Here is a 15,189-nt window from a genome sequence, read left to right on the forward strand (position 1 = left end):
CATGAGTTTAACAACATTGATTCGAGATTCGACAGATGAGAATTAATGTTTAGGTCTAGTTTCAATTGGCAGATTAATTTATAAATGGTTAAGTCGAGATTCGAGAGATGAGATTTAATACCGGTAAATTAATTGTGTGATTGTAATACGTAGCGAAAGCCCTTTACAATCTGGTTAATTGATGCATTGATGATTGACTATTATTGATTTTTGATATTGCATAATAATTTCTTATTGAATTGTTTTAACGCTTTACAATTGCGGCTTGTAAAAGTATAGCAATATTGAATTGATGAATCGAGCAGATGTTAATTTGATATTAAAGGCTATTTTCAATAAGAACTTAGATCTAGTAAATTGCGAGAGCCTGTTAGATATGTGTTGATTAATAAATTGCGAGAGCCTGTTAATCATGTTATTTATGCAATGTCAATGATTGATTACTATGTTTTACCCTGGAGTATTATTTATTGGTGAACCTATGCCCTAGATCCTTTTATATATTAATCTCTCCCTATTCTCAATCTTAGTAGTTTAGTTTCTTATTCAATTATAAATATTGGTTACTTCATAATCTAGATTATTTTAGTGAATTAGGAATAGAAAGACTTGTTTCCTTGTGGAGATCGACCCTACTTCCCTATCTACTTTAGTTAGAGGATTTACGAATTATTTTTGATTAGGGGATACGACTTTACCCTGTCAATGGTCAAGTGATCAAGGGCTGCGACAATGACCATCGGCCGATGGATTTCCATCGGGCTAGGCAGATTCCAGAGGTCGTATGTGCGGCTAAATCATCGGGCAGCCATCGCCCGATGGCTTGGACACTTGACTGGCAGATTTGCAGGACCGACTTTGGAAGGTTGTAACTCACAATCTAGGAATCTTATAAAGGCGTGAGACCTATCATTGAAATCTCTTCAAGTCTAGTTTCCAACCCAAATTGAATCACCTCAATCCGATCTGTAAAACTCGAGATATGGCTGAAACAATGCACAAGGGTCCTTTTGATACTTTGGAAGCTTTCGTTTTCCTTTGTTTCTAACTCAAATTCAATTCCGAAAAGTGCATATCGATCCTTGTGGATGCTATTTTCAATTCCCATGCATATAATCCTTAGAGAAAATATCCACGAGCATAAATCCCTCGGTCAATGAACTCGATCCATCGATTTCCATTCAAATATCATTCGAATCATCTCCAAACACTTCGAAAGCGTCCAAATGACTATAAAATCACCTGAAACATTAAGAAATACACAAACGAAACGTAGTAAAGCGACATATGATGAATTATGCAATTATGACCCTAAAATCGACCAAAAAGATAAAAAAAAAGGTATAAAAACTAACATAAACGTGCCTAAGAACCCTGTATAAATATGATTCATCATCGCCCCTTCCCCCACTAGCTATCGCCAGACCTTCGCGTCTCCCATCCCACACAGACCACTTGATCGCCGATTTCCGACTGCCCCTTCCAACCACCACCTTTCTCCCCTGCTATTCCCCCATTTAACCACAAAGCAAAATCCTCCCGCACTCGCAAAAACCCCAAACTGCCCTTTCCCCCACCTCGAAACCCTAGCGGCTAGGTTTTTTATAGTGGGGGAAGGGTGTTTGGGGGTCTTTAGGAGTTGGGAAGAGTTTTAAAGGGAGTTTCGATTGGTGGTGGTGGTTGGAAAAGGAGCTTCGCTGGCGGGAGTTACGTTTCAAGTGGGATTACCGACAGATCGGAAAAGGAGGGGAGAAGGTGGGTCGCATCAACTGCGTTGGGGGAGGGAGGAAACCGGCGCATGGGGAAGGGGAGTACGGTTGTCGCCGCTGGCAAGGTTTTCGATGGCCGGATTTGGGGTTTGACTGGTGATTTTTTTTTATTATTTTTGTTTGTGACACGTGTCACTTTTAATTTAAAAACAAAATATTTAACCCATTCAATCAATCATTGGTTTTTGGGATTGAAGAAATAGATGAACTCCCAAAGTTCAGATTAATCCAAAGTTAGGATTATTCTAGCAAAATTGATGAAAGTTAGCATTATAATTTCTATTTTTTCCTTTTAAAAAAATTTTAATCGGTCCAAATAAAGCGGTCCTATCGGGTTTTGGACCTTTTTTTTTTGTCCCAACTTAATTGGTCCGGTCTTTGGTTCTCGAAATTTAAATTCTAGATAGAAGCTTCATTTTATATGGAATGAATTTAGTCAATTACCGGAATTTAAATCTCTGCAATTTGTACTCGCCACTATTCAACTACAAACTACTTCCTTCTAAAAATTGCTTTGAGATTTAGAATTTTCGGAATTACAATCACCGGCGTTTCACCGAATTAGTCGATTCACATCGCTGGTTAATTCATTATAAGGACCTTTCGTGCCACATTTAGTGGATGCGTATTGATAACTGTATTGCTAATAAGAGGAAAGATTTCCTAATTCCTACTAAAAACAAAGCATTGGAAACCGTGCTTGGTCTTTGCATTATTACTGCTCAATAGGTTAAAAATTAACGAAAATTTTCCCTATAATGCCTTCCCCTTGTCTTATTTAACTGAAATTGAAAATGCCAAATTATCACGATCTTAAGCCTCATGTATCTAGACCCACATACCTGAAATGTATACTTATCCAATTTTCCTCTTTTATTGAAGAAAGTAACAAATAAGCCCTTACATTTAGCACAAAGTATTGGGTGCAACTAAAGATGGGCAACGAGCCGTGTCTGGCCGTGCCGCGATGGTGGGTGTGCCGTACCGGCTCCGTGGCGGGTCGTGTCGTGCCGTGCCAAAATTTGGCACACCCCAGCCCACGTGCCTGCGGGCCGTGTCGGGCCGCGGGCCAACTCGTGCCAGTTTTTTTTTTTTTAAATAATAAATGTAAATAAAAGAAAGATATATATATATATATATATTTATTTATTACAACTTAATTTTATATAAATAATGTTATTAATTTATGTTTATGTAAATGTTAATATATTTTGTTTTGAAAAACTTTATTTTTAATTAAGGTTATATAAATTATTTATCTAATTATGTTTAAGTTTATATACTATCTGCGGTCCAAATTACTTGCAACTTTGGAATATTTTATATCTCACAAATAATACCCCCAAAGTTGCGATTAATTTGGACCGGAGTAGTAATTTTTTTTTATTAATTTAGCAAAAAACAACAATGTATATAATGATAAAAAAAATTGCGAGTGCGATAAGCCGAAAACACAAAATATTGAAGAATAACTTATTTTATTATATGCCGGTAGCCGGTACGATAAATCGATAATTCAAATAATTAATGATAATTAAAAATAGTACAATAATTGGTGAATAGCTTCATTTATCATACCGAATACGAGGTTTGATATTACAAAAAATTGTACAATAGTGTAGTGTCGTGTCGTGCCGGCGTGCCCACCCACAGGCCGGCCATCGTGCCGAATCTCCAATTTGAGTTCACGGCACGGCCCACGACCCACAGGTGGGTCGCCGTGCCGGCACGGCCTGTGCCCATCTTTAGGTGCGGCTAATGTTTCGTTAGTCGAGAAGGTATCATCGTCATCTTCTTGCGATGAAGAACAAGTTTCCACCCGATGAGAATTTGGTGGTAGTTACGGCGAAAGAGAGGAGCGAGGTCATCCATGACGGAAGAGAGAGAAAGTTTAATTGCTTGAGATTCTTGGATTTTTTTCGAAAAATGTCCAAAAATCAAATTGGGGCTTTCTTATGTAATGTATAATTATTGAAATTAATTTGCCCATATAATTATATGTTGAATTGTGAGCATTTTCATAACATATGCATGTATTTTGGTTGCGAAATGAGCAAGTTATGTTATATCCACGACCTTGACTACGAGGTTTTCAATGGAGATTCCACCATTGTTATACATATCATCAAAAAAATTATACATATCCTCAAACAAGTTATAAATATCTTCCATCAAATAATTTATATCCTCCAATAATTTATACATGTACGAATATCCTCTATTGGGTGGATGATATTTCTATTGGTTGGATGATATCCTTTATTGGTTATCATGGTTGGATGATATCCTCTATTAGCTATATGATATCACGGTTGGATGATATCCTCTATTGGCTATATGATATCATTTATGATTGTGTTTATGATATCCTTTATTGGCCGTATGATATCCTCTATTGGTTATATAATATCATGGCTGGATGATATCCTCTATTGGATGTATGATATCATGGATGTATAATATCCTCTATTGGCTAACTATGGTATCATATAGCTAATAAAGGATATCATTCATTCGGTACAGAATATCATCCCACCAATTAAGGATATTAAAAATCTGCATTTCGTTAGTCCGGATTGACAAAACATTTCTTCAGTACGGACTGACGCAATACCTTCTCTACATTCAAATTTCCGACTCAAATCAAATCATTTGGGTTCGTTTGGCATTGCTGTGGTTTTCAGTTTTTTGTTGTATAAAAGTATATGATATATGTCACATAATGAAAAAAAAAAAATTAGTTAAACTTATTAGAATCATAACAAATATAAAAACTGACAACAAAAAATTGAAAAATATTTTTTTCTTATTTTCTGTTTTTGGTTTTTAGTTTTAAAAAAAACAAGAAACAGAAAACAAAAAATGATGCCAATCAATTTAACTTTTTTGTTTATGCACGTGGTGACATGGTAAACACATCTAACAAATACACCAAACTTTTAAAATTTCAAACTAGTAGTCCTAATTACTAAAACACCCCCAAACCTTTACACCATTAAAGTGCAAGACCCATCCAAACAACAACAAAACCCCAAAAAAAACACACAAGATTCTCTAAACAATTCCTCTCAGATCCAATGGCTTTCCACCACCACCTCCAAAACCTCCACACCACCACCAATTCCTTCTGCTGCTGCCCACCACCAACACCCCCGTGCCACCACCCAACACCCCCGTGCCACCATCCACCACTATTATCACCTCCTACCTCCGATCCTTTTCAGGTTGCCGCCATTGTTACTCAGCTTCTTCAAGCTCAACCTCAAACCCCTCTAAATTACCACCTTAATTCCTCTCGAACCCACCAAAATCAAAGACATCCACATCACAATAATCACGAAAATCAAGATAATTCTTTGCTGTTATCTCTCCTTCAACGCATCGATGCCCTGGAATCTTCCCTTCAGAAATACTCATCTTCTGGTTTTTCCTTAAGAGATGCTGCTGCTAAAATTATTCAAGCCCATTTTAGGGCTTATCTTGTTCATAGATCAAGGACTCTTCGTCACCTTAAAGATTTAGCTTCTGTTAAATCTGCTCTTGCTTCTTTTAAATCTTCTCTTTCTCGTCATGCTTTTGTTGATTTTGATTCTCTTTCCCGAAATGCCATGGATTTGCTCCATAAACTCGACTCTATTCAGGTATCTATCTCAATTTTTTGTATTCTTAATTTGATTTTTGTGATATGGGTTTTTGAAATTTTGCATTTTTATCTTATGGGCTTGTAAGATTTTGCATTTTTGATTTCTGGGTTTTTGATATTTTTCCATTTTGATGTATGGTATTTGATGTAGCATTTTAATTTATGGGTTGTGAGATTTTGCATATTTTATTTATGGGGTTTTGACATTGTTGCATTTTTTATACATGTTCTTTGATTTTTTTTTTTGAATTTTTGGATTCTGTTATTTTCTTCTATTTTTTGAGATTTTGCAAATTTAATTCTGGGTTTTGTTTATAGAGTGGTGATAAGATGATTAGAGACAGTAAGAAGACAGTTACCAGAGAAATTGTTGAATTTTTAGAAATAGTTGATGGGGTTTGTGTGAAGAGGCAACAAGTTTTAACCAGGAAGATGAAGAGCATAAGGTTGGTGAGGAATGATAGCAGAGCTGGTCGTGATACTAAGGGGTTTTCGGGGCATAATGTGGGTTCGAAAACTCGAACTGTAGACAATGAGGAAAAGAAACTAATGGCAAATTTGAAAGAGAGAGTTGAAAAGATTGGCAGGATGACAAAGGCGCTCGAGGAGCAGGAGCAAGAGGTCTATGGAGATGCTGAGAAGGAAGGATATAAGCATGTTGATGATGAGGATGATGATATCCTTGAACAAATTGCTAACAAATATAGGTTGAACAATGAATTTAATGTACAGAAAAATGCTCAAAGCTCGAATGCCAAAAAACGTGTTAGTTTTGTGGAGGATGGGAACTTGATTAAGTTAAATGATACTGATGGGGACTCTAGAAGTAGTTCTCGGCTGGTTGATGTGATTGAAGATTCTATCAATGGAACACACGATGAAGAGGAGGCGCGAAGTGATGGTGAAGGGTCCTCACAGAGCAGTGAAGAGATGAGAAAATTTAGAAGTGATGAGGTAAATGAAGAGTGTGACAACCAAGAGGAGTTCACATTTTCCACTACCCCAGAACCTGCAACCAGAGCAAATTTCTCGTCTAAGAAACCTGGTGTAAAAATATCTGGATAACATAATGAGTTTGGCTTTCTCCTGCAGATTGTTTCTTTGTCACTGCAATAAACAAATCCATTAATCTTATGAATTTGCAATTCTTATCCTGTAGTAGCGTAGTACTGTGTACCATGTATGCTGCCTTGTATTGAAGTTATGAAGGATTCACCTGTAGTATGTTTGTAATGTGTAGGTTTCTAATCTAATTCATTTGTTGATATAATCTTCTACTTCTGGAGTTCTGGAATAATTCTGTGTCCATTATGTTATTTTTCTGTCATTAATGACTTTGCTACATGATAGAAGATGATCATAGAAAGGTTAGAGTTCTGGCAGATTGCTGCATAATTCATTAACGTTTGACATTATTGTGGTTTAGTTCTGGCAGATTGCTGCATAATTCATTAACGTTTGACATTATTGTGGTTTTATGGTTTTTGTTTTTTGAAAGTATATGATATGTGTCTCATAATGAATAAAAAATTATTTAAACTTATTAAAATCATGATAATATTGAAAACTTGACAACAGAAAAGTGAAAACACATTTTTCTTGTTTTTTGTTTGAAAAAAAAAAGGAAATTAAAAACTTAAAAAAAAAAGGGGCAACATTAATATATGATGTTGAGTTGTATACCAACAACACAAGCAGATGATATCAAAGAGACAAAGACCCATACGTATCAAATGTTGCCTTGACATTTAAGGGCATGTTCTCATTGACTGAATTCAGCTGAATTGAACTAAATTAAATTGAGCTGAACTAAATTGAAATGAATATTTCATAAGAGAAGGAAATTAGGAGCGGAGCTGAGCTGAACTGAATTGAATTGAATTTCAACGTAAGATAACAAATCCTAATTCCAATTATGAGTAGTATATGACGTGAACATAAAAGCATGTGACAAGGCTGATCAACCCTCCGTTTAGATAAAACACTAATAAGTAAGAACGGCAGATGACAATAATTTATTCTGATTGTTTCATGGAAGATTACATCCACTACAAAAACCTATATTTGATGCGCTAAGTTCTAAAATATAATGAAATGCGTGACAAACAAATGATGGAATCCACATCCAAAAACATAGACCTTGCAACTTTCACCACCAGTTTACATATATCAAGACTTCTGCTTTAGCATATATGAGAGTTTGCAAACTCTAATAAATGATAAAGCCCAGAAACCAACAAATTCAAAAATACACTTGTAAACTCACGAATCTTTATCTTAAATCCGCAAAGCCCCAGCAGGATCAACACTGCAAAGTAGACAAGAAACAATGAGAAATAGTAAGATCATACCATTTAGGTTGTGAAAGGGAAGCACAAGCAAACAATAAATTGTAACAAACATACACAACATTCTATAATCTATATAGTTAGTAAATCATATGGTCTTTATATCCTGTGACTCAATTTAACCCTGAAGTACACAAACATAACCCCACAAGCTGTCAACGTTGAGCTAATAATTTTAATCATTTATCAATGTTGTCACTTTATAGCACCCTGATTACGTGCTTATACAATAATACTACCATTAAATGGCCAAGCCACTAACAGGACTCACCCTCACTACCAAGCAGGAGAGCAACCGTATGAGCGTATGGCATCCCTATTCCCACCTTATAACATGAACAGTATATCCATGACAGAGTTCCAGTCACCATGGACCCCACCAACGTCCCCTATCCATCCCTAGGTAAGACCCAACCCCCTCTGTCTTTCTCTCCCCTTCATGCCCTACTCCCAACACTGCCTCCAAAACTGCCAGCCAAGATTACAAATCTAAATTTTTCGCCCATGCAACTGTAGGAGAATACTTAGTAGGTGAGGAAGGGTGACAAGTGGTCGAGGGTGGATATCCACATGAGACTTATCGGAGTTATTTGACAATTTCTCCATAGACAATTGCAACACTTTGCTTATTCAAGGTCAGACTTCAAAAGCTTTGACCATAAATTTTCACCAAAACATAGGAAAAACAGTTATGTGACTTGAAAACTTTTTATAATCTTTATCCATACATGATTGAAGAGATAAGTAGTCAAAGTTGTGTCTTGCAAGCCATGAAAAAGCAAGTGCTGCAGTTTCTCTAGAGAAGAGAGTGTAAATTTTAGTATTTTACCTCCAGTACTACTCCTTTTATATTAATAAAGGACCATTTGCAAATTCATCTCTACTAATCTGAGGTAGGAGGTAGGACTCTGCACTTTGCCCGCTATATCACCCAAGGAGGTATCCAAAGGTTGAGCTTATTTTAAGATCAGAGAGAGAAACATCTATAAATGGGTAAAACCTGAACCAACACAATAGTAATAGGTTCATAAAACCTTAGGCGAATTCAGCAAGTTAAATCAGCTGGATTAGATAAGCTAAAGTTTACACATATATCAGTACATCACCTTAGTTGCAACTGGTTAAGGCTAAGGTTCGGCAAATCTTAACCACCAAAACATCCAGAACAGTTGGCACTGTATTATATACTGTATATTTAGCAACCCATAAAGTATGCAGACTTTTTGGATTTAAAGGAAATTCCATTACCAAATGATCCATTTAATAGAGTATACAATGAAGTTGGAAAACAGCAAGGCATAATAATGCTTCTTGCGTTGCATATTGGGGCTCGAATTACTAAAAGAGAAGCTTGTTTGTACTTATCTTTCTAACTACACCTTGGCCCCATCGAAGAACACCAAGGAAACATCATTAGAAGGATATAACAAACAGCATATTGTAGTCTTGTAGATTTGCTCTTATCTGACTAACTGCCTCATCACAATCACTAGTCTTACTCTTTAGATTAAACAAACTTTCAGAACCTTGCTGATATTGTGATCTCTCCATGTCAGTACCGCTGAACTCTCTTTTCCTCTTTTAGTTCAGGCAAGACAAAATCATACAAGAACTACCCCTACATGTTATTTCAACTATGGTGTCACTAACACTTACTACCGCTGAATAGGCTCATGAGCTCTGCTATTTACAAATGGTAAAAGATATATCACACAAAAACTAAGAAGAGGCACCATTGACTGCACATCTCTCAATGTTTGAGAGTATAAATGTAGAACATGACTCTCCTTACTCTAGCTGTAACCCAAGTTTTCAATAGAGGCCACATCATTGTATACTTAAAGTTGCTTCACCAAACAGATTTTCAGAAATAAATTAATAGATCAAGAAAAGAGGTGTATGGTGGTATCTGGATAAGTGGATAGTGGAACAATCATACCTTTTTAGGCAAGGACTGATATACGAACTAGATATGATACCAGGTGGAAGATGGAGAAGTTTTTCCAACAAAAATGGCAACATGGCAGAAGAAAAGAGTGGCTACAATTTTGGACATGCATGTTACCTTAACCATGAGACTATAAGAGAAGATGGAACGGGAGGGTACATGTACACCAGTATTAAACGCCTCAGCCCAAATAACGCTAAAGACCTACTCAAAGTATGACAACAATAGCAGTGCCATTCTGATTATTAATTACAATCAAACAACCTCCCAGGCTCCAAACACAGTCATGAAAACTAAGTATTTTACAACTTGGTCTTCTAGAGACAAAGTACACAGACATAAATCCATAAAACATCCAAGACATTCCCCATCCGATGATTTTCTCATTAAAAGCCTTGCATTAAATTATGTAAGTCTTGTCATTAATACATATATTTTTCATCCATCAATTCTTCATGCTGCACTAGAAAATATAATGCTACACTTGTCTTGCCAATCAATCTAGACATGGAGGCCCCTTGCCCTTGTCAATGGGGAAGGAGTCTTCAAAGAGAGAACATTAAGTAAAATGAGCAATCAACCAAGTGCTAGGTAGGCTAACAGAAAGCAAAACTGGAATACTATCGATGAATAGAGAAACTCTCAACTCTTCCACGCTAAAAAATTCCCCTAAGAATCCCAGGTATCAAGTATCAATCTACCTCTTGTAATCTATGGTCTTGCATAAACTTTGAAGCTACAATTAACTACTATCAAGATTCAGGATCTCTCATCTACAATTGTTTAAAAGTGTGTATAGAAGAACTTTCACCTTTACATGTACAGATTTTGTCCATTGCCAATAGGCTAAAGGAGTTAAAGAGTAAAGACTATCTTGAATCAAGAATTGCTCGAAATCATCTAAGTTCCATACATCTGACCTTATCTTTCCCTTTTTAGGCAGGACCTTGATCAAAGGCTCTTAGACAATGAGTATGCCATTTTGAAGAATAAAATAATGAAAGCGAGAGTCTCTCCATCTTAAAAGCTAGGAGATCTTACATTCTCTTCAAGAAATCAATCTCATGACAAGTATCCTAAAAATCTTTCCAAGATTTCAATGACGAGTACAATTACTAGATTTTATAAGTTTTCATAGTTCATATTTCATAATAAATTTACTTGTTATAATCTCAACTTACTCAAGCTAATTTTTTTTTTATTTTGAGCTTTGACAGAGTTTGGTGTCTTTTACCTAGACTTACTAGACCTTATATAAGCATATCAGCTCAAGTTTAATCTGTGGTGAAACCCAAATCACCTTAAATAAACAAATCTAAGATATCCACTTTGTTCATAGTGTGTAAGAGCTTGTGGATTTCAGAAACTTATAAGAATATTAGGCTAACCCCTCCATCTCAATCGATGAATTCAATTTTTCACCAAGAAACAGTAATGCTAGCCTAATTCCTCATGTCTCTCTCTATCTCTTAAGTGCAAGCCACCCGCTTGGTATCTTATCATACTACAGAGAAACCTTTTTAAAAAATACTTCGTAAACAATATATCAATAATTCAATCATAAAGAAAATAATGCAACTTACTCAATATATATCCTTTAACATAAGTACATGACCGAAAGAGTATAATCAATTGTTCTCCCAAACAACCGGCAAACGATGAGCTTAAAATAAAAACTCAAAGAAACCCTCACAAACCCAGCCTATATCCTTGTCTTTTCTTTCTCCTCCTAAAACCTAATTCCTTTCATCCAACTTAATTCCAATTATTCATTTAGCAAAAACTCGTAAATAAAGTAACCCTAAACTCAAAGACAAAGCAACTAATTCAATTCAATCAAACTAATATTTTTCAAATTCAACAGCCAAAATCAACCAAAACCCTAAAAAATAAAACAGGTACAAATTTAACCTATAACAGAATTAAAGCAAATTCAATATATATAAAATCAATTGAACAACAATCAACGCAGTTACATCATATCAATTCTACTTCCCACTTAACATGATTTCAACATCCAAAATAACCCAAAACAAAAACCCTAAAAAATCTTGAAAATTTACCTAAAAAATTAGGGTCTAGACCTCCATAATGCTCTTCACTTTGGGAGCATAAAGTGAGTAAACAACAGCCTGACGCTTAGCAACATCGAGCTGAGACTTGGCGTCGGCGAAAGCTTGAGCAATGGAAGAAGGTTCAGAGAGTGATTTGTTGTGATGGAAAGCATCAATGGTTCTTCGTTTAGCGTATTCTCTGATATTGTAGTCGGGAAATTGACGAGCAACGCGAAGAAGTGACCGGAAAAGATGCAGGATTTCTGCTCTTGCCGGCGCCGGAGGTATAGCAGTCATTTGATAGTGCTGGTGGTGGGGAAGAGGTAAAGAGAGAGAGGGTCTATAGAGAATAAGGGGTGAAGGATAGCCGCAGACTGGGTAGAAAACTAGAAAACTGTGCACGGGACTTGTAGGCCTTGACGCCTTGTGGTCGCCCGGTCGGGTTTGGTGAACTCGAGTTGGGTTGATTTAATGAGTAAACCTTAAGGGGCCGTTTGGTTGGGGGTATTCAACAAAGGGAATGAGAATCAACTACCATGAATCCCTTTGTTGATGTTTGATTGACAAAATCAATCATTCCCTTTACCCCTCCCATTACCCCATTTTCCTCTATCTTCATTCCCCACCCCCCTCCAGGGAATCACCCAAACCCCCAAATTCTTCTTCGACCAACTACCTTGACCAAATTTCTAACTACCTTGACCACCCTTGAGAACACCAACTGACCATCGACACCACCGCTCAACCACCAAAAACATTGCCCAGACATCAACACCACCTCCCAACCGCCACCAGAAGCACCGCCTAGCCATCGGAAACATCGCCCAAACACTCACCACCGCACGACCACCATCCTTCCCCACCGAAACCACCCAAAACCACCAAAGAAAAAAACCCACCCGCACCCAAAACCACCCTTGCCTACCAAAACCACCCAAAACCCTCCCGGAAAAATACCCACCCTCCTCGAATCCACCCAAACCCACCCGAAAATAACCTTAAACCCATCACGTTAGCCGCCTATTACCCTAAAAACCACCATGAAAACCACCAAAAAACCCTAACCATCTCAATAAACAACCCAAACCACCCCATAAACAACCTCAAACACCCAAATAAACAACCCTTTACACCCTAAAAACTAACAAACTACCAGATCTACGAAAAAAATTAAAAGAAAAAAAAAGAGAGAAGGATGGCATGGGTCCGTACGGAGGGTCGGCGGCCGGTGGGTGTCGGAGTCGGGCGATGCAACAGTAGAGGATGGAGGGGTGGCAGTGTTGGAGGCTTGAGGACTAACAATTGCAATGGTGTGGTGGAGAACAGTGGTGGTGGTGGTGGAGAATGCTGGTGCTTCATATTCGATTCCCATTCTTTTTTAATAAAACAAACAACACATTATAAATGGGGGGTTTGCTTTCCTTTCTCTCTCATTCCCTTTCCTAATGTGTTTCCCTTTCCCTTCTACCAACCAAACGACCCCTAACTTATTACTTTTCTAAGTGGTAAACACTACTTTTTTTTTTAAAATATCTATGGTAAACCTCAATTTATTATGCTAAGCTAATGGTAAAATCTTAATCCTCACCCTAACCATGCTTAAGGCTGTTTAAAAAAAAAGTGAAATTCCAGAATTGCCCCCATTTATTTCCCCTCCACCCACTTCTGTCTAATCAAAACTAAATCGATCTATCTTCTTCCATTTACTCAGTTTGAACATTAGAAGAGAGAGAGTGATGAATTCTTCAACTTGGATTCATTTCGAAAAATTTAGGGCTTGAAATTTCTGGGTTTTGGGTATTTTTTAGTATAGAAATTTGTCTAGGTTAAAGCGTTTAATCGAGGTGAATTTTGGAGGACTTTTTTCTCAAAATTGGGAGAAAATTTGCGAGGAATTGCGATTGGTTTTAGGGTGGAAATTTGTCGACGACTGTTGGTTAGTGAACAAAGTTCGATCTTTTGAAACTTGACACTGCTAATAGTGAGAGTTGAAGTCAGGTATGTGTCGAATTTTGCTTCACATTATATTGTGCTCTGTTTATGGGTTGTGATAATCAATGTGTGAATGTTGGATTGTGAAATATTGCTTGTTGTTAATCTAAATTGATGGAGTTGATATTGTCTCTGATTTATGTCTTGGTGTAGACACCCAAATGTGTCTCCCCAAAACCAAACCCAGTGATGATTACCTTTCGCGTCGAATCATAATCGAATGAAGCGAAAGTGTGGAAAGTTTAGTGTTGCGGACAATTTTATTTCTTTTCTCTTCTCTCTGTTTTTTGAAAACTTATTTTAGGGAAAACAGCCAATCCAGTTTTGGTTGGTCCGTGATATGGGTCCAATAGTAGTGTAGTTGGATGGGGCTTGACAAGAGCTTTCCAACGATATATTATAAGCCCAATTCCGATGAATATTGAGGAAGTTATGGCCAATTTACCAAACTGGGCCCGGTTTGAGCCTTATGTACGGCTCAATGATCTAGGGGAGGGCCTAATATGATTTATCATTCCTAATGCAATTAGGAATGGTTTTAGTCTTCTAGATTCTTCTAGAAGGTTCTTTTCATTCCTAATTCAATTAGCATTGATAAATTGACTTTTGTTGACTTTTCAGAGTTTTAATTAAAATCAAAGAACATTTTTGAGGAAAAGATACGATTTTATCCTCTGTACGGCAAAATTTATCTGATTTTAGAAAACGGTCAAAAACAGGATTAGCACCTGACGCCAGACATTGGCGCCTAGCGCTAATGTTGGCGTCTGGCGCCAATAAGCTAGCGTTGGCGCCAGCTCTGTTTTAGGTGCGCCAATGCTCTGTTTTGTTAATTTTATCTTTTTGGCTGATTTTCTCTATAAATAACATATTAAAAACTCCGTTTTCATTCATCAACAACTAGTTTTCAATTATAATCACCTACAACCAGTTTTCATTCGCAATCATCAATTCTCGCATTCTCTAATCCATCTTACTTTCTCTTTAGTTTTTACATACGAAATTCCGCATTCATTAGATCTAGAAGCACCTAGCCATATTCGAAGTTGCCTTCGCCCTAGACGTGAAAGGTTTAATTTCTGAGGGTTTGGTCCCAAATCTCTCTTTCAATTATTTAATTTAATTGTTTGATTATTTTTTTCCTTGAAGTTACTAACGTGTGTATTTTGTTATTAGAAAGAGGTACGAGGCATCAAAGTAAGTACTATAATGTTTTTATTGATGTTATGATGTAGAAATCATGTTTAAATTGTTATTATGATATTCCTAGTATCATGTCTAGGATAAATTTAATATTAAATATGATTGTTATGATGCCTTTTATATTCTTCTTAATATTTATGATTGTTAGTATCATGTTAGGGCTAAAGATTTGATTTTTATTGCTTAGTGACATGCTAGGATTTGTTATTAATCATGTTAGTATCATGCCTAG

General features: G+C 36.6%; 2 protein-coding genes across 2 annotated transcripts; one reads left to right on the plus strand and one right to left on the minus strand.

Moving 5' to 3' along the window:
- Positions 1-4,606: 4,606 nt before the first annotated feature.
- Positions 4,607-6,754, plus strand: LOC110717316 (BAG family molecular chaperone regulator 8, chloroplastic-like). Its single transcript, XM_021895971.1, has 2 exons — positions 4,607-5,410; positions 5,731-6,754. Exons 1-2 carry the CDS (start codon positions 4,847-4,849, stop codon positions 6,475-6,477), a joined length of 1,311 nt encoding a protein of 436 aa, XP_021751663.1. The 5' UTR covers positions 4,607-4,846; the 3' UTR covers positions 6,478-6,754.
- A 604-nt stretch (positions 6,755-7,358) lies between these two features.
- On the minus strand, positions 7,359-13,163 carry LOC110717315 (LYR motif-containing protein 4B-like). Its single transcript, XM_021895970.1, has 2 exons — positions 11,772-13,163; positions 7,359-7,720 (listed from the first exon to the last, which is right to left on the minus strand). The coding sequence occupies exon 1, from the start codon at positions 12,057-12,059 to the stop codon at positions 11,787-11,789; it is 273 nt and encodes a 90-aa protein (XP_021751662.1). The 5' UTR covers positions 12,060-13,163; the 3' UTR covers positions 7,359-7,720; positions 11,772-11,786.
- Between the last annotated feature and the right edge of the window lie 2,026 nt (positions 13,164-15,189).

This window comes from Chenopodium quinoa, unplaced genomic scaffold, assembly GCF_001683475.1.
Source record: "Chenopodium quinoa cultivar QQ74 unplaced genomic scaffold, ASM168347v1, whole genome shotgun sequence".
Taxonomy (NCBI): domain Eukaryota; kingdom Viridiplantae; phylum Streptophyta; class Magnoliopsida; order Caryophyllales; family Amaranthaceae; genus Chenopodium; species Chenopodium quinoa.